We start from the raw sequence: 23728 nt of genomic DNA on the forward strand, positions 1-23728 counted from the left end.
CTCAAAGATTTTGAAAATTTGAATTAGATTTTACACGCACACACACATATATACATATGCATAAAAAATCTAGAGTTGTGTGGAATGAGTGGCTATATTGACAGCAAGAGGTGTCCAGGGCCTGCCTGCTGGGCCTGCCTGCTGGGCCTGCCTTCTGGGCCTGCCTGCTGGGCCTGCCTTCTGGGCCTGCCTGCTGGGCCTGCCTGCTGGGCCTGCCTGCTGGGCCTGCCTTCTGGGCCTGCCTGCTGGGCCTGCCTGCTGGGCCTGCCTTCTGGGCCTGCCTGCTGGGCCTGCCTGCTGGGCCTGCCTTCTGGGCCTGCCTTCTGGGCCTGCCTGCTGGGCCTGCCTTCTGGGCCTGCCTGCTGGGCCTGCCTGCTGGGCCTGCCTGCTGGGCCTGCCTGCTGGGCCTGCCTTCTGGGCCTGCCTTCTGGGCCTGCCTGCTGGGCCTGCCTGCTGGGCCTGCCTTCTGGGCCTGCCTTCTGGGCCTGCCTTCTGGGCCTGCCTGCTGACACTTGGTGTCTTGTATACAAAGTAACGTTTTACCTAAGAGAACGGAGTCAAAGCTGTCATATAAGGACAAACAAGTTGTGCAAAGATTTAAAAGTAAGAGTGGCAGTTCTTACAGCTCTTGTCAGTCCAGACATGGAGCTCTTGTGCGAGCTCAGGGATCACCAAGAAGGTTCTCCACCCTTGCCGTTTCTTTGACTTCAAAATATCTCCAAAAATGTGATCTCCGATATACAGAATGTCTTTGCCTTTGGCTCCCAACAGGTCACAGATTGTATCAGATGAACCTGACAGAAGTAAATGAGAAAAATGTTTCTTTATTTAAAAAAGCATTCAAAGCACCACAGCTATATGCCAGAGACATTTACAATTATGGGAAAATGGAGCCTTTCTTAAAGACGAAGATTTGCTCCTCTTTGTAAGGCCCTGGACAAGTGTTAAGCTCTACTATGCTGACTGGAGTTCTTAAGTAGGAGCTCTGGGGAGACACTATCAGACTACCCAGCGGTGCAATGCCTACCTAGCCTTGGTTCAATCCTCAGAGCCACCAAAGGTGGCTTTTTCATCACAGACCTATCATCAAGTTGTCGCTATCCAACTATTTCTGATTCTTGACATTAAATGTGTCTACATGGGTTTGGTAGTCCTTTGAGAAGAAATGTACACAAATGATTCCAAAACAGAGATAAACCCTCAAAGGAAGACAGAAGTATCTTTTCAGTGAAAATAAAACTCAACCCCCTTCACTTTTATCAGCAGACAACTTGACTCTGAGTAAATGGCACTTCTGGTTCTGAAGACCTGTTCTGTGCTTTTTCCTATGCTGAAAGACCCTGGGACTTTGCACAGTGAAGTTGTAAGGAGTGCTCTAGTGAAGATGTGCCCAGAACAAAGGGAAACCTCCAGCTCACCTCCTGAGTAGACGATGCCATGTTGCAGGGGGCCTGTGTAGGTACCGATTTTCAGTTTTCCAGTTTTCTGTGTGAAGAGAAGACAGACTGTGAAATGTTGTGCTCTTTTATCATGATCTCCAGCCCCACTGCCACCTGACCCAGGCACCCGTTCTGTCCGTGAGTCCTTGTGGGGCTACTTCAGTTAAGATCAAAACCTCAACTTCAAAAGAGAAATAATGGCCACTGAGTTAAGGAGAGGGAAGTGGGAACAGGAGGAACATAAAGGACCGTGTGCTAGGACATGTCACCTCCTCCACTTACAGTGTCCACCTGACGTAATACCGTGCCTTCTCCAAAAAAGAGTGGTTTTCGCGCATCCACCAAAATCAGATCAAAGTAAGATTGCCATGGCCGATGGGAGCTCCCAGGCTGGAGGAACAGAACCAGCAAAAACCAAAACATCACTGTACACCTCACACTTAATCTCACTCAAACACTAGGAATTTTAAAATAAGCTTTTTGGAAGCTGACAGATATATAATAAATGGCTTTGATAAATGGCAGTGTAAATTATTTAGTATAGTAACTTATTTCACAGTACTTTCAAATATGAAGTATGAGAAAAGCTAGGCAGATGCAAGCTTCGGCTCAAGGGACAAACTGAGAGGGTGTGGTCAGCACCAGAGCTAAGATGCAGGAGCAGCAACAGCATTGGGGAGGGTCCCGCTGGCGCTGAGAATGGCGCTCTAGGTCAACACTGGCCTCAGCCATTGCAAAGAGGACACTGTGCCAGACAACAGTCTTTGCACTCTGAAGTGGAACTATGGTGCTAACCTTTTCAAGCCGACACTGTAAGCACTGGTGTCTTATTCATGGAAGTCCAGGATTAAAATTCTCAAGTATCTAAATTGCAATGTTTGTTCTTTAAATCTGAGCGTAGTCATGTTATTAAAAAAAAAAAAAAAAAAAAAAAAACCTAAATAGCAACATTAACTACTTTCATGGCATAACACTTAACAGTAACTAATCTAGAAATTGTCAAGAACATTCACATTGAAATTATGTTTCTGTAAAACTAGTATCACCCTCAATCTATAATCACTCACAACACAACAATTCTGCTTAAGAACTTATTTTGATCCTATTCACTACAGATCATATTATTTCATTTTATTTCTAGCTAGTAAATATTTAGTCACCAGAGATTTTAAATTCTGCTAGGCCTCGATTCCTTCTTTTAATGCTGATTAAAACTAGGACTTTTCTAGGTGGGTCCTGACCATTTTTTCCCTCTAATGTTCTAAAATGATTACATGTATTATTAGTTAACAAGTGCATATTGGTTAACAAATGACAAATTATTATAATACCTTGGGGCCATGTGGAAAATCAAAGAGGTAAGTCATGATTTTCTGGGAGGAAAAAGAAAGGTCCATAAATGACTTTTGCATAAGACATATAAGCATTTTCTCTCAATGTAAGATTCATAAAGTCACATGTGGAGATAATGAACACTTAAATAGGTGCTCAGAGAAAGCCAATGACTCCCATGAGATACTACACTGCCATTTCTTAGTACTGGGCAGGGGCAGAGCTCTTGCTAGGACTGTTAACCTGTAACTGCATCAGCAAAAGTAAGGTACCTAAATTTGTCTGTGGTATCCTTCATTCATGACTTTAAACATAAGAGGTGATAAATTTTGATTTCTAGGATTCAAAACATTGTATCACCGCTCACTACAGGACTTCCAACAGGAAGGGATATAAAAGAAAAGGTGTGATTTCTCAGATCTAGATAAATAATGCTCTAAAAAGGCAGAGAAGCCATTCTATTAGCATAAATCTAAATAATTCCACAAATTAACACCTTTAAATAGCCACTATAATAGTCAAAAAGAATGCTTAGGAAAAATGACAGTAATTCCAGCATGTCCTTTACCCATGTACTTATAAAATTCCCTCGCTGTCTTCACAGTCCTTTAGGTCAACTGTTTAAGCAAATAAAGGCACTAAGTACTTACATCTGTGTATTTATAGTCACTGTTAGTGGCAAGAAACACTTTCCCTACTTCATTCATCCGGCTCAGAAGCAGTGGCAACTTCCCCTGAAACAGCGACAAAGGATTTCAGTGTTGTGTGTCACAGACTGGAACTCTGCCCAAATAGAGATAGGGTAATAACTCTTTTTAAGGATTACTTGGTTGGTTTCAGAATTTTGCACTTAAAAGCCCATATTATTAGATTTTTAAAGAATTAATATATACAGTATATACTTTACATAGCCCATAAGTATATGGCCATTAACGAGATATTTGCCATCTGTACATCTGCCTCAGGAAAGAGCTTAAATTACTTTGTGATTCCTGAAGTATGGGCTTTAAGCATACTAAAGATCAGAAGTTGATTTTAAACTATACCAAAATCTAGATGAAGATTATTAAATATGATGCTACTCTACATACTGTGGCTTTATAAAACACTTCCCAGAATAAAATGACAGGTGCAGATGCTACCTAGAAATATCCACACTCAACTGAAGAAAAGGGATTCTAACACCTGATGTGCCTAGAAACAAAAACACCACTTTCCACAAGACTCCTTTACACAAACTGGGTTCAACTCATCAGTGGTTCTTCTTGAAGCAGTAAGAGGAAGGAGGCAAGGGATGGGGGAGGGGAGGGTGTTGATATGAGAGGGCAGGCGGTGACATAAACCCTGAGAAATTATCACTGCATTCTGCTTTCACTCTATAGAAAAGTAGGTTACTCTACCTTAGGACTCTGTATAAGGGTAACTGGTTTTTTTCTTACTTTATTTTTAATTATCAATTTATGTATGATACGTGCATGTGAATGCAAGTGTCTGCAGAGGCTGGAGGCATCAGGTCTATCTGAGCTGCAGTTACAGGCAGCCAGTTGTGCATCCAGTGAGTTCAGAAGACTCAGGTCTTCTGAAAGAACAGCAAATGCTCTTAACCACTGAGCTATCTCTCCAGCCCATGTAAAATTTAAAAACAAAGCACACAAAAACAGTGTAGGAGCTCATACCTAAGAGTGTGCACACACTTGGCAAGGATTGTACCATTGTGACACAATTGGTCCATAGCTTCACATAAAACCTAACACTTTTAGCCTCCCAGAAATAGTGATTACACACACACACCCACACACACCCACACACACCCACACACATCCCATGTATTCCTCATACATTGCTTTAATAGTAACATTAACATTACAGCATACTGTAAAAAAGTTTTTTAATTAGTAAAATGCTATGAACTTCAGCTATTTTAAAAAGTACCCGCTAGTCTTTAACGTGTCTCAAAGATGAGCTCATTATTCTTTGCTGACAGGGTGAAGACACTTTAAGTCAGTCACATCTATGCACATTTATAATGGATCATCTGCAGAGCTTAAAATTTGGGTGTGAGTCTTGGCTAACTATTTACTGTGTGACCTTCCACATGAAGTTTAAGCATTCCTCATTCCACGATGCCTGCCTTTTTTTTTTTTTTTTAAAGTAACATAGTCTAACTCATGGTTATAGAAGATTAAATAGTGCAAGGCACCACCACTGCATGGTGATATGCCCATAGCAACCCTCTAGCTGTGATAAATACAGCTAGAAAAAAATTAAACACTAAGTCTTCTTGCTTCTCAGCAAACAGGAGAAACTAGTAAAACTACACACTGGTATGAATTTTTGTGACTATGTCACAAGTATCTTTCCCTGTCCTCGTCATGGTAACCAGGCTTATTACTCACTCCTTTTCAAGGTAAAAAGAGCCACCACAGATTTATTTCCCTGTTTAATACTTACATCTTTGACTACATACTTCTCAAGATTTTCAACTGTCTTTTCCTTAAGGGAGCCCTAGAAGAAAGAAAAGGAACTAAGAAAAGAATAAAACCACGGAGTTTCTTTCTTTCTTTTGAAATAAGCTCTTGCTCTGTAGCCCAGGCAGGCCTTGGACTCATGCTCTTCCTGCCTTGGCTTCCCAAGTACTGAGATTACAGACCTAGGCCATCAATGTCTCTCTCATAAATCAAGGTTGCTGGTCTGAGACAAAGCTTCACTTTGTAAACCCAGGTTGGCCTTGAACTTGTGTGGTCTGGGATTGTAGATATGCTACTACACCTAACCTATAAATCCATTTTTAACTTTTACTGGAAAGCTTGTGCTTACTATCAAACAAATACATCTGTTTACCAATTTGAAAAATGTTAGACAAGAAAAAAGATTTCAAATATTCACATTTTAAATAAAAAAATTAAGACTTTTCATATTTTATTAAATATGGTAAATATAAATCTAATACTAACTAGTTGAAGTTATTAGTAAAATTGGACATACTTGAACAAAATTTAAATGGATCATTATCCACAAAATATATAAGCACAATTTCATATATTAAAATTCTTCTAAATATGTTTCAGAAATGCAAGCAACTGAATCTGAAAGCTGAGTCTTGGGACTGAGGAACGCTGTCAGCAGAGTCAGACAAAAACAAATGCTGTAGCTACACAGGGAAACCCTGTCTCGAAAACAAACAAACAAACAAACAAACAAATGCTGGAGGCAAATCTCTCTTAACTCCTTTTTAAAATTTAACAAGTTTTGTTTTCTCTGTGTAGCCTTGGTTGTCCTGGACTCGTTTTGTAGACCACAGGCTGGCCTTGAATTCAGAGATCCACCTGCCTCTGCCTCCCAAGTGCTGAGATTAAAGGCATGTGCCACCGTGCCTAGCAAGGTATTTTTGTTGTTGTTAAAGATTTGATTTGTTATGTATACAGTGCTCTGTCTGCATGTACACCTGCATGCCAGAAGAGGGCACCAGATCTCCTTATAGATGGTTGTGAGCCACCATGTGGTTGCTGGGACCTTTGGAAGAGCAGACAGTGCTCTTAACCTCTCAGCCATCTCTCCAGCCCCTTAAACGTTTGTTTTTAAAGATTTATTTTTCTGTTTATATGCATGAGTGAGTGCCTGGGGCCCAGACGCCAGGAAGGGTATCAGATCCCTGACCCTGGAGTTACAGTGGCCCTGTCACGTGTGACCTGAGACCCTCTGCAAGAGCAGCCAGTGCTCTTGAGTTCTAAGCCATGTCTCTAGCCCTTCTCAACTTTCTTTTTAGAAAGAAGGGACATTATGCTCTATTTCCACTTGCAAAGCAAGTATCAGACCATAGACACGTGCCAGAGAAAAAGTAGGTATAGCAGAGCCTTCTAAGTACCTTGTAATGGACCCAGTCGACTGCGTCTCTTACATCCTGGAACATACTCCGGTAGGACATGAAGAGGTCCCCATCTTTAAATCCTGTGTCACAACTAAAGAAAGATGGAAAAAAAAAACATGACACGGGACCCAACAGAGTAAACAAAATGAGTGTCAAAACTGACCAAGGGACCCAAAGGTTCCATGTCACGTGGTACAGGCTGCGGTTAACTAGGAACTGCTCCCTCATCACAATTCATTTGAGCATTACAAATGGCCAGCATATTGTATGGATGGAGTATAATACTCGTGAGCAAACACAAGTGACAGGATAATATACTGGATGGAAATTAAAAGTCCAGGCTCCTAAGATGCCAAGTCCATCACTTTCAGAAGCAGGTTCTCACTGAACATGTACAACACAGTTCGTTCTCCCTGATCTTTCCGGCATTGTCCCTTGGTACATAGGTACGGCTCATTTATCTGTGACTCCATTTTCCACCAAATTTAGTGCCCTAAAGTGGGTAAGGCTTCAGACACGAGTCAGCAAAGTCTAGCACAGAAGGCTGCTACACATCAAGCAATGGCCACACAACTCCCCAAAAGGAAAGGCTAACTTATGCAAAATTCTGCTTTAGAGAAAATAAACAATATCTATTCTTTGATGAAATCTTGCTGGGCCTGGGAATGAAACTAAATGACCATCCCTGGATGGCTCCTGGGTAGCTGCTGTGAAATGAGTCGGGGGTTTTAGTGTAACTCTGCTTGGACAGATGCGCATCACACAAACCTCCCACTCAGCTGTCACAGTTAGCACCTCTGCTGGCCGTCTTCATTCCCAGTCACAGTGGTCCCTTCCAAACACGGCTGCAGCACACGGGCAAGGAGAGGGGCCGTGTGGGAGGTGAGGGCCTGCATGGAGCTGCTGCTGCTGTCCATCTCTCAGGCTGGCAATGTAGCATCTCTCACTAGCACTAAATTCACTTCAGAAAAGCAGAAAAGACCTACAATGGCCAGTTCTCTAAAACCCTGAACATTAATTTAAAATCAACTGGATAAAGAAGATTGTAGTATAAACATACCTGGTATATCTGGGACAATTAGTAAAAAAATCTACTAGGCAGGCCAACAGGTAGGTCTCTGAAAAGCGAAGAACAGGCATTATAAACTGAGTAAGGTTATCAAGCTGACTTAACAGCTCCCTTGAGTAACAAGTTCCTGGGAGGAAGGGACAGCATGTATAGTAAGCAGAGGGTGGTCTACCTGGAAGATTGAACAGTGTGTTCAGAATGTAAAACCGTTCAGTGTCATCTCGTTGGATAAATTTATTTGGATACTGCTCTCTAGTTTCTGGTCTGCAAGAAAATTTTAAAAATTATTTGACATACAAAAAATTAACAGCTGTGGGAAATAGTCATTATTCAAAAATTTTTTAACATGTTTTGACGGCATGTGAAGGACAGAGTTCACACATTAGATCTGGAACGCTATGGAGATGAAGATGATCAGGGTTCTCACTGTGTTGGAGGGTAAGTCAAGAACATACAACCCAACTACCACAAGAAAGCTGTGAGGACTGTAAGACCACAGAGAGGCTAGTCAGCTGAAAGGGTTTAAGGAAGCAGCCCGCAAACAGGTGGCTCATCCAGTAACCCTGGCACCGACAGCCTGCTCAACACAGAGAGCTCCAGGCCAGCCAGGGTGACACAGTGAGGCCCTGTCTCAAAATAAGTAAATAAAATTTTAATATAAATAAGTACATAAATTTAAAAGTAAAAGGAAGTAACAGTGAATAGAGAGAGGCAGGATAGTCTAGGAAGCTAGCCTCTGCCTCAGTGCGGAGTGCAGAACAAAAGGCAAGCCTGCCTTCTCTGTCTGAGCTGCACTTCTCTCTGTTCCTTTTTATTGAAAGCAAACCAACTTCTGAACTGACTTACTTAACTTGCAAAGCCTGGTTCATATCAGTAAAGTGCTTGTCACCCAACACAGGACCGTTTTTGTTCAGAATCCCAATACCCACATTTTGTAGACCAAGCACTGTAGACATGTACCTGTAACCCTAGCAATGGGGAAAGGAGGAGGCAGAGGAATGCATGGCTAGCTATTTGAGCCAAAGCAGTGAGCTCCAGGGACACTCTACCTCACAAAATAAGATGGAGGGTGGCTGAGAAAGACACCTGCTGTCAACCACTGACCCGCTCACATGCAAACATCCCCCACAAAGCTTGAAGAGTAAAATGAAACACTTTAGAATGTAAGAACATTACTAAAAAGAATCTGAGAGGGAGAAATGTAAAACACATAAATGAAATTCTCATGGTAAATACATGAGAATTCACAAATATAAAGAACACCAAACTTAAAGCTTATACTTAGTATAAGTTGGGTAAAGTCCTATTTTAAGTTACTTAACTTCAGATGGTATGGACCAACTCCAGTGAGGACCATAAGGTCACTAGCTTCTTGGTTTAGTCTCTCTTTTGTCCTTATGGAACAAAGCTTCTAATAAGTAAAGACTCAGTGGAAAGCTACCTCTTGGAGCTTCAGGCAGAGGGGAGCGGCACATACCCACCCTCACTCCATACACAGGTGCAGCTACTTTTCAGTAATTACAACTCAAATTGATCGATGCATACAGCCAGAGGGGAGTCAAAGCATTGCAATAGAAAGAACAATCTATTTGAAATTGGAAAGAAAGCAGTTACAATTCTGAACACTGCTAGTTTTTTGTGACACACAGTCCTAAGCTAGCTGGGTAAGACAAAGCCAGATGGACTCTGGTCTCCTTTTCAGCTACATCACCATTGCACTTTAAAAACCATTTCTTCCTTGTTTATTCTCTCCCAAAGAGCTTTTCCTTTTGTATTATGCTAAGCTTGAATGAATCTACATTTACTCACAAATGACTTATTTTTGAAATACTACCAAAAGTATTTCCAAAGAATCTACTTTGAAACTTTATCAGGGAACAAAGCAGGCTGATGGATCTTTTTGTCATTTGTTCGATAGAACATCTCATGTAGCCCAGACTGGTCTAGTGGCCATGGATGACTTGAACCCCTAATCCTCTTGCCAGGATTACAGATGTAGAACACTACCCCTAGTTTAGCCCTGTGTACCTTGAATTAGTAAGTTTGGTTGTAAAATGCATTGAATTGCATCTCTTCATTTTTTTTTCTCTGCCTTCCTTTCAACTAACAACCAGCAATGAAGTCCCTTTTCACACATAAACAGCCGTAAGTAGAAGCCCAGCTCATCTCCACTGGTTCCTGAGAGCGGTGGCAGGATTTGTACATGATGTGCTTAGGTTGGGACTCTACAGTAGCAGTGTCCTTCTAGAGTCTGCTTCCTGATACCAGAGCACCGCTGCAGCACCGCTGCAGCAGCCTTTCTGGCCTACTCAGGTCAAGGTGAACACTCATGTCACCTCTGCTCACAAAGTACACCAGAGACACCTCTGAGCCTGCGTTATGCAATAAAGGTTGCTGACGACACTGGGTGTGTGGTTCAGTCCTACGTGGGACACACCACGACCTCAGGGTTAAAGAATGTTCTGATACAAGTTCAGTTAGTTTATGCCTCTTACAAGAAAAAATATTTGCCAAAAATCACTCTTTTTAATTATTCCAGAGTAACTTCTGGCCTTACCACTTTACCATCAAGAATAAATAATTCAGAGAAATTACACAAAATCGTAATATAAGATGTTTTCAAGGTGCAGTTATAGTCTAATACATTTTCAAATTTTATTTTTTAATTTTTGTTTTTTTAGATTTATATGTATGAGTGTTCAGCCTGCATGTATGTATATGTATGCATCTTGTGCATGCTGGGTGCCTGTGAAGGACAGAGGAAGGCATCCGATCCCCTGGAACTACAGTTACAGATGGCTGTGCACCACCATGTGGGTATTAGAAACAGAATCACTGAACTGTTTCTCCAACCCCAACCCCAAACACACACACACACACACACACTCACACACACTCTCTCTCTCTCTCTCTGTGTGTGTGTGTGTGTAGTAAAAAAAACTGGGATGTCACACACACACACACACATACACACACACACACACGATACAAAGTTACAGTTACTGGTTTCTAGGGAGGAAATGCCCAAGTTAGCAAAGATAGTGAAACTTTATAAAAATGCGTTTTAAGCCATTACCTACCCTCTTCTCATTTCTCCCTCTTCCTTCCTTTTATGGTGCTGTGGATCAAACTCAGGCTTCCTACATTCTGAGTATAAATGTCCTACCACTTAATTGTCTCCTACTGCCACATTCTGCCATTTTATTTATTTATTTATTTACTTTGTATTTTATTTTATTTTTGAGAAAGGCTCTCTCTACAAAGCCCTGTCTGTACTGGAATTCACTAGGTAGAGCAGGCTGGCCTGGAACTTACAGAGGTCTGCTTGCCTCTGTCTCATAGTGCTGACATTAAAAGCATACACACCAAACCCAGCCTCTCTCCCTATCTTTTCTATATCTGAGATAGGTCTTGTTATGTTACCCAGGTACTGTTATAGAACTCCTGAATACAAGAATCCTCCTGTCTCGGCTTCCAGAGTAGTCTTGTACCACAGGCAAACACTACTATGCCCAACACTACTTTGTATTTAGGGTACCCTATATTTTTAACTCTGTGTTTTAAGATGTTTTCATTATACAAATGTTTGAAGATATTTATTCAAAGAGTGGAATGTACTATCTAATAAAAATCCCAGTCATTTAAATTGCTATATAATTCAAAAATTTCAAATAATTTATATATGCATATCACTTCTGTATTAAAAAAGGAAAATAAATCAGGCAGTATTGGCACATGCCTTTAATCCCAGTACTCTGGAGGTAGAGGCAGGCACATCTCTGAATTCAAGGCCAGCCCTGGTCTACAAATTGAGTTCTAGGACAGCCAAGGCTACACAGAGAAATTCAGTCTCAGACAGACAGACAGACAGACAGACAGACAAAAATAAAAATTTTAAAATAAGTCTAATTTTTAAAGCAAAGTTTCAAAATTAGTTTTTTAGGTGGCATATAATTAGAAGACAGAAGCAAAATGTAATTACTAACTAAATATGCTTACATAAAGAGATGACTTTTAATGACAGAAGGAAGAGATAAGCATATGTGTCATATCATTTAACTACTAAAGCATTAGAGAGGCTAAGGAGATAGAGCAACTGGTAAGGTACTTGCCATATATGCATAGGGACTTGTGGTTGAGTCTGAGAACCCACATGTTAAACAAAGGGTACAGGGCACACACCTGCAATCCCAGCCCTGGTGAGGTAGACTGTTAAATTCTCAGGCTCACTGACCAGCTAGCCTACTTGTCTGCATCCCCTGAGACTGTATCTAAAAAAACAAACAAAAAAACAAGGTAGAAAGAACCTACTGTAGGGGCTGGAGAGATGGCTCAGAGGTTAAGGGCACTGACTGTTCTTCCAAAAGTCCTGAGTTCAATTCCCAGCAACCACACAGTGGCTCACAACCATCTATAATGAGATCTAGTGTTCTCTTCTGGTGTGTGGCGGAATACTGTATACAAAATAAATTAATCTTTTAAACAAAGAAAGAAAGAACGAAAGAGCCTACTGTAAGAACTTAATGTGTAAGCCTGATAACTAAATTCAATTCCTAGAAGGAACCCACGTGGAAAGAAAGAAATAACTTCTAAAGGCTGTCGTCCTCTGATCTCCTCTCACACATGCTGTGGCACATGTGCAGGACACTCACACACAATAATAATAAATAAAATTAAAATAAGATGGATAGTTTACAAGGAATAACACCCAAAATTGCAAAAGGGTATACATTCATCTCCTCTCTCTCTCTCTGTCTCTCTCTCTCTCTCTCAAGAAGCTAAGGGTTCTTTGTACTCACCCTCTTATGAAGTTAAATCCATGTGCACAAACCAAGAGGTTTCCATAGGCATCAACTTTCAAGAGATTTCCATAGAGTGTGTCAAAGACAAGCCCTCTACATGAAAACAAAGACACTGATGATGCAAAGTAATACATGCAGCCATCTTATGCATTCAATCACTATACAAGAATTTCATCTAACTCAAGCTTTGTAGCAACTCAGTTATATCACCCAAACATATAACCATATACACTAAGTGAATATATACATTTAAAAATAAATAAATCACAGAGCTGGAGACAAAGCTCAGTTGTAGTGCACTTGCCTGTTGTGTTTGAACCCTAGGTTCCATCCTGGCACTTGGGGAGGCAGGTGGATGGTAGGAGGAAAATGGCTCTCAGAGCAACTAATAATATTTATTTTGTATCTGTGTATAGTCACAATTGCTTTGGAGTAAGGGTTCTACCAAACAATCATAAATTACCTTCCCCTTAAGACAGCTGCTATCTTTCTACAATGTCCGTAAGTTTACTTAGTCAGTGAACTGCTTGTATTTCCCACGCCCTTCATAATCTTAACTCATCCCTATCAATTCCAGAAAGGCAGAGTGCCTGGCGGTTCTTCCTACCAAGTTAGAGATACTAGCAAAACACTCAGCGGCCCCCTCCGGAAGCAAGCAAAGGCAGGCAGGACAGCTGTGCTCATCTTCGGCCTGAACAACCCCTTTTGCTCCTCAGTGAGTCTCCTGAGTCAGCTCTACTCAAGAGCACAGAGCTCAGCACTAAGTGCTGGGGAGTCTGAAACAGGAGGAGCAAGTTCGAAGCCAGCCTGAGATACATGTACTGTAGATAGAGAATACGGAGGACAGGAGGAAAAAAAAATGGGAAAAGGGAGGGGGGAAAAGAAGAAAGAGGAATACAAAAGAAATAGTGGGGCCGCGCGTGGTTGCACACACCTTTCATTCCAGCACCCGGGAGGCAAAGGCAGGTGGATCACTGTGAGTTCGAGGTCAGTCTGGTCTACAAACAAAACAAAACAAAAAGAAAAAAGCATGAGGAAATGTATGAAAAGTTCTGCTAATTTTGAAATTAGAACTAGCATTTATTTTAGCAGGGACGGGGATAAGTTTGGAATTCATAATTTTGAGATGGGGAAGTGATCTTTTTTTAATATTTATTCATTTATGCACATTGGTGTTTTGCCTGCATGTTCTGTGTGAGGGTGTCATATCATGAAGTTACAGACAGGTGTGAGCTGCCATGAGGGTGCTGGGAATTGAACCCAGGTCCTCTGGAAGAGCAGTCAGTGCTCTTTTCCACTGAGCCATCTCTCCAGACCGTGATCTGTTTTTTTTTTTTTGAGACAGGGTTGCTCTGTTAGCCTTGGCTATCTGGACTTGCTTTGTAGACCAGGCTGGCCTGGAACTCACAGCAATTTGCCTGCCTCTGCCTCCCAGAGTGCTGGGATTAAAGGCGTGCACTACCACGCCCAGTAGGGAAGTGATCTTAATCTAAAACTATTTTGAAATTTTTACCTGGTAGGAAATGTTGAATCATAGGCAAAGCTGAGCAGCTCCTGAGGATAGCCGATGGACACTAATCTCTCCACAGTAAGCTCAAAGCCGAGGGACTCATATTCCGGAGACTTGTACACTGCACAAAGAAGACGCTCATTACTCAGCAGAAGAGCAGCCTGAGAAGAGAGGCCAGAGGGAGGAGTGTCCCCGTCCTCTTTTCTTCTTTTCCCTCAACTCCGTATTCTGTATTATACCCAGTAATTAAGAAAGCTCAGCCATTAGCAGAAACAGGTTCTATCTAAACAGTTTTAGCCTGTTGAAAACACTTTCCTGTATCTACCCTTTGACTGCCACAATTTAGTGCTAGAAAAAAATCTAATTGTGCATAACTGTGATATTAACTATGAGTCTGAATAAACAGCAAACTAGGAAAGAGAGGTGTGCATTTGTGGAAGGCTTTACTATAACTGATGCAGCAATATTCAGAACGCGCCTTTCCCTCTTGTCCCTATGCTTTAATTTTAGCTTTTTCTGGCAGTTGCTCTGTAGTCTTCTAACCAGTTTATTTTCTCTGCCAGTTAAATGTGTCTTATCAGCCCAACAACTGTTAGGCCTAACATTGCTACAACCTTCAAAACCGTACTTGATAATATCTCTGCAAGCAAACCATCAAAAAGCATATCTACAACAATTAGGAAAGTGTATTTTGTGAACCAGAAATTAAATGTTAAACTTTCACTCATCAGACCTGCTCACTACGGTCACAGCAGGTAGAGAGGTGTGTATGTGTGTGTGTGTCTGTGTCTGTGTAAAAATGTATTTCTCCTAGTCTGCTTCAGAAATATACTGTTTCTTAAAAGCCAAATAACATGAGTTTTCAGGCTGTATAAAAGGTCTGAAATTTTACACAGTTAAAGTTAACCTGAGTGCTATCACTGCAGTTCAACAATAAAATGTTACTCCTTCAAGTATGCTTCTTCCAGGTGAGGTATTTAGGTTAGCAACCTTCCTGGCCTCTAGGAGCAGGGAAGTGACATTACAAATACAAATAAAACAAAGGACCTGTTAGGTTCCTAAATATTGGCTAAGACAAAGAGATCCATCCAGTTCTTAGTCTTAACAAAAAACAGAATCAACTATCCCATCTACGATTAATATCTTTAGCCCATATTCCAGCTGGACTTTGCCATTTGTTTACCTGTTTAAACTGGTGCTGTTAGGACTCAAACCCAGGCCTCACTGCTGAGGTGCCTACTAACACACCAAAGCAGAGTCTGCAGCCTTCTCCAGAGTCCCGGCCTGTTACTGAGTCTTCCTGGCTGGCACACCCCACCCCCTCCAGCTGCTGCTCTTCCCCAACATTAACTCTGGAAATTTTCTTTCTCTTCTCTTTTCCTTTTTCTTTGGGTTTTCAAGACAGGGTTTCTCTGTAGCACTGACTATCCTGAATTTGCCCTGTAGACCATCGGCCTCTGCCTCCAATGTAGAAGTCCAAAGCTGTATGATGTGCATGTGGCAAAGGTAAAGGTCGTACTGTACCGACAGAGTACAAGCTGGTGACCAGTAAGGTATGGTACTTGGAACAAGACTGACACACACTCACCTAGCACTCCTCACCACCTTCCCCAGCCACAGTGTCACCACAATTCCATGTAGAGCCCCTTTTGATAAAATTTCTAAATATCCAAATTAACTTCCTCCATCTTAATCAAAATCCTACTTAATTCAAAAATATTTAAGGAAACAAAACTCTAGCGCAGCAACCTTTTTCTTTCTAGGATCTAGCCTATGTGAAATATTTTTCAATTATTAATATTTCAAGAAGGATTAATTTGCTGAATATGCCTTCAAATTAAAAACAAAAACTAGACCTTATTCCCTCCTCACTCTCAAACTCATACCTAAATTGAGAAATTTCTGTGGTGAATGACTTATGATGGATTAATTGGTCTTTGAAATTTATATCCATGAGACAATTTGAACTGAAGGTCAAATTAATTTAGCATTTTTATTTGTGTTATTCAATTTTAAAATGAAAATATAGTTACATAATTTCCCCCTTTCCCTGTCCTCCCTCCCAACCCTCCTGTGTTTTTCCCTACTCTCTCTAAAATTAATGTCCTCTTTATTATTATTGTTGCATATTGCATAAATATATAAATGCCACCTATTGAGTCCATTCAGTGTGGCTTGTGTGACTATCATCTCAAGGCTGACTACTTTGTGTTGGATAATCAATTAGGGGGCTGTCCCTGGTAAAGAGTAATTCTCTATCAGCAGTCTTTCTATAAATTTGTTACCTGGAGTTCTTTATCTAAGTGGGACCTATGAGATTTCCCGCTTCTGTGCTAGCTTATCTTACGATACTGTCGTTGTTCTAGTCTTTGATCGCTGTATTGTTGGAGTGTAACTTCCTGGCACACCTAGGAGACACCATCTCTCTAGTGAAAAAATACAGAGGAATAATTCTAAATCCTAAAACAACATCACCAAAATACCACATTTACACTATGTTCAGAGGGCAAAACTTCTCAAATATTGAATTATGATGAGTTTCTATAAATTCCACCTTAGAAACACTAAGTTCCCTTCCTCTAAGTAAGTTCGGGGTACTTCCCAGAAATGCAGTAAGCCCTCTGCATTCTCTGACCTGGGCTGGAATTCAAGTATGTCTGAGTCTCAGCCAGAATTCTTTATGCTGAACTTGTAGATTATGCGGCCATCAAAGCTTGAACTTGGGTACTGAAGCGCACTGCACTCTTCTACTTTCTTCCCACTGGGCAGAACAGACTGCCCTAGTCTTGGTGGACATGGACTTCTCACAGGGGGGCCAGGCTCTTCTGTAGCAGCACTATCGTGTCACTGAGCTCTATACTAATCAGCAAGATGGACAAGCTATTGACATGTCCTCATCAGCTTCTCGGATAATCATTTCAGCAGTGCACACTCCAGGTCACTCAATCATCTGTGGAGGCTAAACAAAGCACAGCCACGGCTGAAGGAGCAGAGCTGTAGCACACAGAGCCAGAGCAGAGCTTTAGATGTTTCTTCTAAGTGCCCCTTGGGAATAACAAACACCTTTATTCTAACCTTTCTCCAAACGTCTTTCTCCATGGATAAAGGTTGTAAAGAAGCACTGGAGGCAGAGGCAGGCATACCTCCATGAGTGCAAGGCCAGCACACTCCACACAGTGAGCTTCAGGCCACCTAAGGCTGCTTAATTTAACCCTCTTTGAATGAATGAATGAATGAATGAATGTATGAATGAATGAATGAATGAGAAATTTTAAAATGCACACCTGATTTTTTTCATCACCCAGGCCCTTTAAACTGGCCACAGAAGCCTGCAGGGACCAGAGTCTAGCCCCTCAGACTTCCCACAGTGCCAAAAGCTCTAGTATCAGTTTTTCTCACAAAAGTGGAAAGTGAATAATCCAAGCCTTCCAGCCTCAATCTCACAACCAACTTCCCATGGTTCCAACACCTGGCCAAAGGTTTCTGAGTACAGGTAACCTCACAGTAGCTCCTTACTTATTCGCTGAGGAGATTCTGTGGCCTGGCCCAATTTACCAAAAATCCAAAGACAAAGAAGGAAATTGTTTTAAAGGCCAGAGTCCAAAAGAAATAGGAAATAAAACAAAACAAAACAGCACCCTGCTTCAGCTACTAGGACAGCACACAGTGTTCTCAGGTTACGTAACAAGACTATAAAGGGAACAGCCAAAGCTTTGGAAGTTGAAGCTACTGAGTGCATTTAAAGATATTCTTTACTCAATAATCTGCAAGGAAAAACAGCTCTTTAAAAATAACTGCCCACTGTGGGATGAAGCTGTGGGCTCTGCTCCGTGTTCACCCAACCAAAACGGAACTGCAGTTAGCAGAAAAGGCTCCTTTGGACTAAGTAAAGTTTCTGCTGGGACTCTGGGATGTGTATGCACTTTCACCACTGTCACCAAAACACACTGTGTAGTAGCTTATAGATTTTAGAAAAATAAAGGGCAAACCTCTGCAGAGGTTCCAGCCCAGCAGAGCACTGCTGCCAAAATGAGAACTCACATGAGGCAGATGCAGGTAGTGTGTGCCACTCCAGTCTTGAAGGAGTTACACTGGTTTTCCTGTTAAAAACAAAACAAAGCAACAGAACAAAACAAAACAAAAACAAAAGCTGGTTTTAAAACTATTGTGATGAGCTGGAATGGAGAGACAACATTTGGAAATTGGTATTTACAGAGTGACCACTGCCCTCCAATCTAGAAGCCTCCAACCATCACTAAAACAGCTCTAGTTAGCTGTAACAAAGTATGAGCACTGAACATAAGGGTGAGTGTTGTGTATTATTTCTTTTTGTGGCACCGTGAGTTAGGAATACAAGCCAAGTCTGATAATAAAATTTTTAAGCCAAAAGACTAAGAGAAAACTAACCCATTTGTCTTAGTTTGTTTTCTTTAGCAGCTTTCAGGCCACTATTACAGCAACTGACTGGTAAATGGTGCTTACATCGAACTACAGCTCATAAAACTGACTAAAACAAAACAAACAAACAGAAGAGAAGCAAACCCATCTTGCTTTCACATATCCAATTATGCTGAATCTTCCTATACCAATATCTACTTTTCAACACCGAGCTCTGTCATCTTTATGTGCACCATATCAGCTGTATGCTGCTAAAACTCTAGTGAAATGTCTACATCTGGAATGAAAGAAAACTTAAAATCCTTTCATTTTGTCAGTGGACATTTTTTTCTCAATAAGCAGAATTATAATTCTGGATTTCATAGTAAAAACAAATATCCCAAGATAAACGAGTTGAACATACATGTGTACCCTTCAAACACGGATCCTTTTAGGATGTGTGTTATGTCTCACTCTATAGGAGAGACCCTCCAAGTCCTAGGTTGTAGATTTTTGTTTGTTTTTTATGTGAAAGGGAGCTGGTAATAATAGGAATAACAAAAACGATTGAATGTAGTATCTAAGAATACTGAAAACACTGCAACTAGGAAAAGTCGTCACTACCTGACAGTATGAAAAGCAATAACATATCCACCCTCAGGAAGTAATTAGCCTTCGGGCTGTACATGAAATCCATACCAATGTTCTTTCTATTTAGTTATTAGGCTTTGGTCCACTATATTGTAAAAACACATTAACAAACATTTTTGAAAGAAAATACTAAAAATATCATTTTAGTTCCACATGAACAGTTATCAGAGGACTTCTTCTACTGCACAGCTGTGACCCAGCAGCAGGCACAGCCAAGAGATTACAACTGATCTAAAGGTTGGAAATTTCTTTAAACTACTTCAATTTTAATTTGCATAAAAATTAGGAAGCTAAGTACCACGGAACACATTTGGTAATATTTAAAAGCACTCCAAGTTACTAAATATATAAGTAAGTAAATAAGTGAGCTTTAAAATACTGCTGATATTTCCATTCTTGAAAAACAAAATTAAACAGTAACTAAGAAACTTTATTTGTTTAAAAGTACCAAGCCAGGGAGCACAAGTGGCCCAGTGGTTAAGAGCATCTCCTCCTCCTCCAGAGAACCCTAAGTTGAGGTCCCAGCACCCATATTACCTGTAACTTTAGCTCCAGGGCCTCCAACACCTCTTAGCAGTCCCCTCAGTTACCCAGACAAGAAGCTTACATTCATGCAGGCATATGTGTACATGTTTTAAAGTATTAAGGCAGACATGATGCTGCCATACACACGCATGTACTTCCAGCACCTGAGGAGCTGAGGCAGAGTTGTCTGCAGTTCAAAGCACACAGTGAGCACAGGCCAGGGAAGGATAAATAATAAAACTCTAACACACATACGCAAGCAAATACAAATACAAATACAAATAGAAGTATTTAAAATGCTTATTTTAAAATAAAAGGAAAAATAACAACTTATTGAAGAATTTTCCCTGAGAATATCGACATACTTATCAAGACCTTTTATCTTCAGTACTGTTTTTAATCTAAGACTGAAAAAGAAAGAAAGAAAGAAACAAAGTTTTCTGAGATATTTTAAAATCAGTATATTTTTTTCCAAAAACAGCCTTTAGCCTGAAGGCACTCACAACTCATGCTACATTACAAGAACACACAATCAGGTATTTTCAAGTTTTAGACAATGACATGACTTTAGAAGTTACAGACAAGGCAGAAGAAAAGCCAATTACCTAGGAAACTGTCTGTTTAAATCTATATATGCTTTAGCCAGACTAATTCAAGTAACTGATTTGATAAAGCTTACCTGACAACAGCCCTAAGACTCGACTCTGCTAGCATCTTCCAACACCTATGTCACAGCCAGGAAGCCAATGAACGCATGTGAGATGGTCAGGGAAGAGTATATGTCTTGTCTGAATGAAGATCAACTATTGCCAATCTAGGTTTTTACTTCTAATCTTTCAGCTTTAAAACATAACTCAATTAAGCAAACATTAAATACACATTCTTTGAGCCAGCCTGTAATCTGCCAGCTGACACTGGTCCATGCAGTGTAATGTGCTAGCCTGTATTTTAGGCCTCAGCTTCTAAGCATGGTTTTTTACCTAAATGTGGTAGTTTACACTGGATGTGGGGCTACAAAAATTTGGCAATACTAAAAGGTTTCTGAATGTACAATGGCCAAACATCAATTGGGAATCAAGTGTGATGCATCTGAGGTATTTTAGGCAGTGGCCATCCATACTGCATAACAGGACTTCACTTGTTCTAAACACATGGCACGTGCATGCTGTCAGACCACACAACAGGCTCAGATTTGAGACTATTATATGCTATGAGTTAGTGTTTCTATGGTACATACAAAGCTTCCTGTTCTTTTAGAAATATAATGGTTTGATTAAAGAAATAAAGACTGTTAATATGTTCATACCATAATTTGTCAGCATGAATGTATCAAATGTTAGATGGATTCAGTTAGATGTTTTATTTTAAAAATTGCTATCGCTGACTTGATTTTCATCTTTAAAATATTAAATGAATTTTGAATTATGATTAAGACAAATTTTCCAGCAATTTCTGAAGCTGTCCTAAACATACTTCTGCCACTTTGTACTATATATTTATGTGAATCAGAGTTCTTTGTAAAATCAAAATATCCACCAATATGAAAACACTAAGATGCTCTGCATATTACAGCATTAAATATTTGGCCAAGGCCAGATATGGTGTATACCTTAAACCCCAGCACCTGGAATGTAGAAGCAGGAAAATCTCTGTGAGTTTTAAGGCTAGCCTGGTCTATACAATGGATTCTAGGTCAAGAAAGGCTACAGTATGGGACCCCAAAAATAGATAGATAGATAGATAGATAGATAGATAGATAGATAGATAGATGGATGCTAGATGGATAGATGGATGTTAAGCCAAGACTTTGCTCTTTCATGTAAAAATTACAAGCATCTGCATCTCACTAGAATACAAATTTGCCTTTATCTTTAATAAATGTATACCAAAGAAGTATTTTAAAATAATTTTTATTATTTATTGTCAGTAAATGATTTGTATCCCTATTTTATAGACCTATGTATCCATGTGGAAAACTTTCAGTTACAAAGGGAAAGTGAGTAGAAAGCAATGTAACAAGGCTTCATAAAGTTACCCTATTTCTTGAAATGTTATTATCTCCTTCAAAGAGTCTTAAGTAGTAAAACTCAGGTTCTTAACAATTTGGAAATACAGCTCACTCTTCAGAAGTCACAAAGTATACTGGAAGTTTTAAGAAATAAGAGTACGTTGGCACAGTCACTGTAATGCCATGACAATAATTTCCCCTTGAATCTGATTCCTTCATAAGACTGTAGGCACAAAGCACTCTGAGTGACAGAAAGGAACCTTCAATACCAACACTAGGTGAAGGCAGGAGAATCAGTTCAAGGGTGTCCACCCTTGGCCATTTAAGGAGTTCTACCCTGTGGTAGAGACCCTGCCACCATCTCCCACAACAACAAAGATTAGAAATACTAAGCTTTATGTATTAGCATCAAAAATGGGGGCGGGGGTATACTGTGACTTGAGATATCTGTAAGGACCATGCCAATATTGTATAAGTCTCCTTTAGATTGTTTTCCTCCTCACTTTAAATGCCTCTACTGGCAGTGAGTGTGGTAAAGATATACAATTGCTGACAGAAACATGATGAGTGCCCTGGATGCTAGTCCAAGTAAACAAGCCACAAAAAAAAGTTCATTTAAATGTCAAGAAAGTTGAGTCCATTCCAGTAATAATAAAACAATCAGAGTGCATCTACTATATATTTATTAGAGGCCAATGATCAGAGGTCCTGAGATGCTTCTGCTAACAGCAGGATATTGGGGCTAGCTAGTTTTTCTTAATTTCTTCCCTGGTTCTCTTTAATAGCTTTATTCTGATTCTTCTCTCCATGGTTAGAGAAGTACTTTAAAGTATTCAGGCTTGAGATCATTGGATTTCACCCATAATAGCTTAATGACAGCATAGAAACAGACAAGGGCAGTAGCTCAGATGAGGTTTCTAGTTGTAAGTGAGGCTTGAATAAGAATGGCCCTAGAGTGAGAGAAGCATGGGAGATTGGGGAAATAGAAGGATCCAGAGGGCCCTAAAAACCTACAAGAAGAACATTATGATGGGCAGATCTGGGCCCAGGGGTTCTGCTCAAACTATGGCACCAGCCAAGGACAATACATGCAGTAAGGATCAAACCCCTACCCAGATCCAGCCAATGGACAGGACATTCTCCACAGTTAAGTGGAAAGTGGGGACTGACTTTCACACGAACTCTGGTGCCCCATATTTGACCACGTCCCCTTGATAGGGAGGCCCTGTGGCACTCAGAGGAAGGATAGCAGGCTACCAAGAAGAGACTATGAGCATATACAGGGGAGGAGGTCCCCCTCAGTCACAGTCATAGGGGAGGGGAATAGGGTGAAAGCAGGAGGGAGGGAGGAATGGGAGGATACAAGGGATGGGATAACAACTGAGATGTAATATGAATATTATAAATTAAAAAAAAAAAAAAAAGAATGGTCCTAGAGGCTCCTATGTGAATGTCAGGTCACGAGGGAGGTACACTGTTAGAAAGGGTTAGGAGGTGTGGCCTGATGGAGGAAGGGGAGGTGGACTTTGTGGTTTCAAAAGCCCACACCAGGCCCAGGCTCCCTTTCTGTCTGCCTATAGATCAGGTATAGCTCTAAGTTACTGTTTCAGTGCCTGCCTGTAGGTTGCCATCCTTCCTGCCATGATGATAATGGATGAAACCACTGAAACTGTAAGCCAGCCCTCAATAAAACGCTTTCTTTCATAAGATTTGCCTTGGTCACAGTGTCTCTTCCCAGTAAAACACTAGCCTCTCCCTAAGACTTTTTTTTTCCAAAGGAGAAAATACACACAATTTAATTGTAGTGTTTTAAAGTACTTGAAATAAGCTATGTAGTAAGGCTTTATTCCTTTAAGATTATTTCTAAACCTTAAGTGACAGGCTACACAGTCACCATTCTAGCGTGCAAGGGGTGGGATACCAGTCCTCAATTTGAGAAGCAATTGACTGTTAATGTCTTTTAGGATAGAGACAGCCAGTTTTCTTTAACCGTGTGGCTCTTGACAGGCCAACTACACTCCAGTAGCTAGTTTCATACTTGTGAGTACATTAGCAGCACAAATCACTCATTGAGCTGGTTTTTAAAATAAGGGTGTGTGTGTGAATGTTGGAGATAAATATAAAACGAGTTAGGAAAATTTGATCAA

General features: G+C 40.5%; 1 protein-coding gene across 8 annotated transcripts in view; it reads right to left on the minus strand.

Annotated features, from left to right (window-relative positions):
* Positions 1-23728, minus strand: part of Nt5c2 (5'-nucleotidase, cytosolic II) — a 126287-nt gene that overhangs the window by 3092 nt on the left and 99467 nt on the right. For 5 of the 8 annotated variants that reach the window (XM_051146722.1, XM_051146723.1, XM_051146725.1 and 2 more), the window contains 11 exons: positions 14024-14141; positions 12508-12603; positions 7881-7972; positions 7700-7757; positions 6637-6730; positions 5223-5276; positions 3422-3505; positions 2771-2812; positions 1722-1829; positions 1419-1485; positions 624-794 (listed from right to left, as the gene is read on the minus strand). In XM_051146722.1, the coding sequence (XP_051002679.1) occupies positions 624-794; positions 1419-1485; positions 1722-1829; positions 2771-2812; positions 3422-3505; positions 5223-5276; positions 6637-6730; positions 7700-7757; positions 7881-7972; positions 12508-12603; positions 14024-14141 (984 nt within the window). Of the gene's footprint in view, positions 1-623; positions 795-1418; positions 1486-1721; positions 1830-2770; positions 2813-3421; positions 3506-5222; positions 5277-6636; positions 6731-7407; positions 7558-7699; positions 7758-7880; positions 7973-12507; positions 12604-14023; positions 14142-18061; positions 18105-23728 lie in introns of those variants that run through there. The other 3 variants (XM_051146729.1, XM_051146724.1, XM_051146728.1) reach the window with 3 other exon arrangements.

Source organism: Acomys russatus, chromosome 5 (assembly GCF_903995435.1).
Source record: "Acomys russatus chromosome 5, mAcoRus1.1, whole genome shotgun sequence".
Lineage (NCBI taxonomy): Eukaryota > Metazoa > Chordata > Mammalia > Rodentia > Muridae > Acomys > Acomys russatus.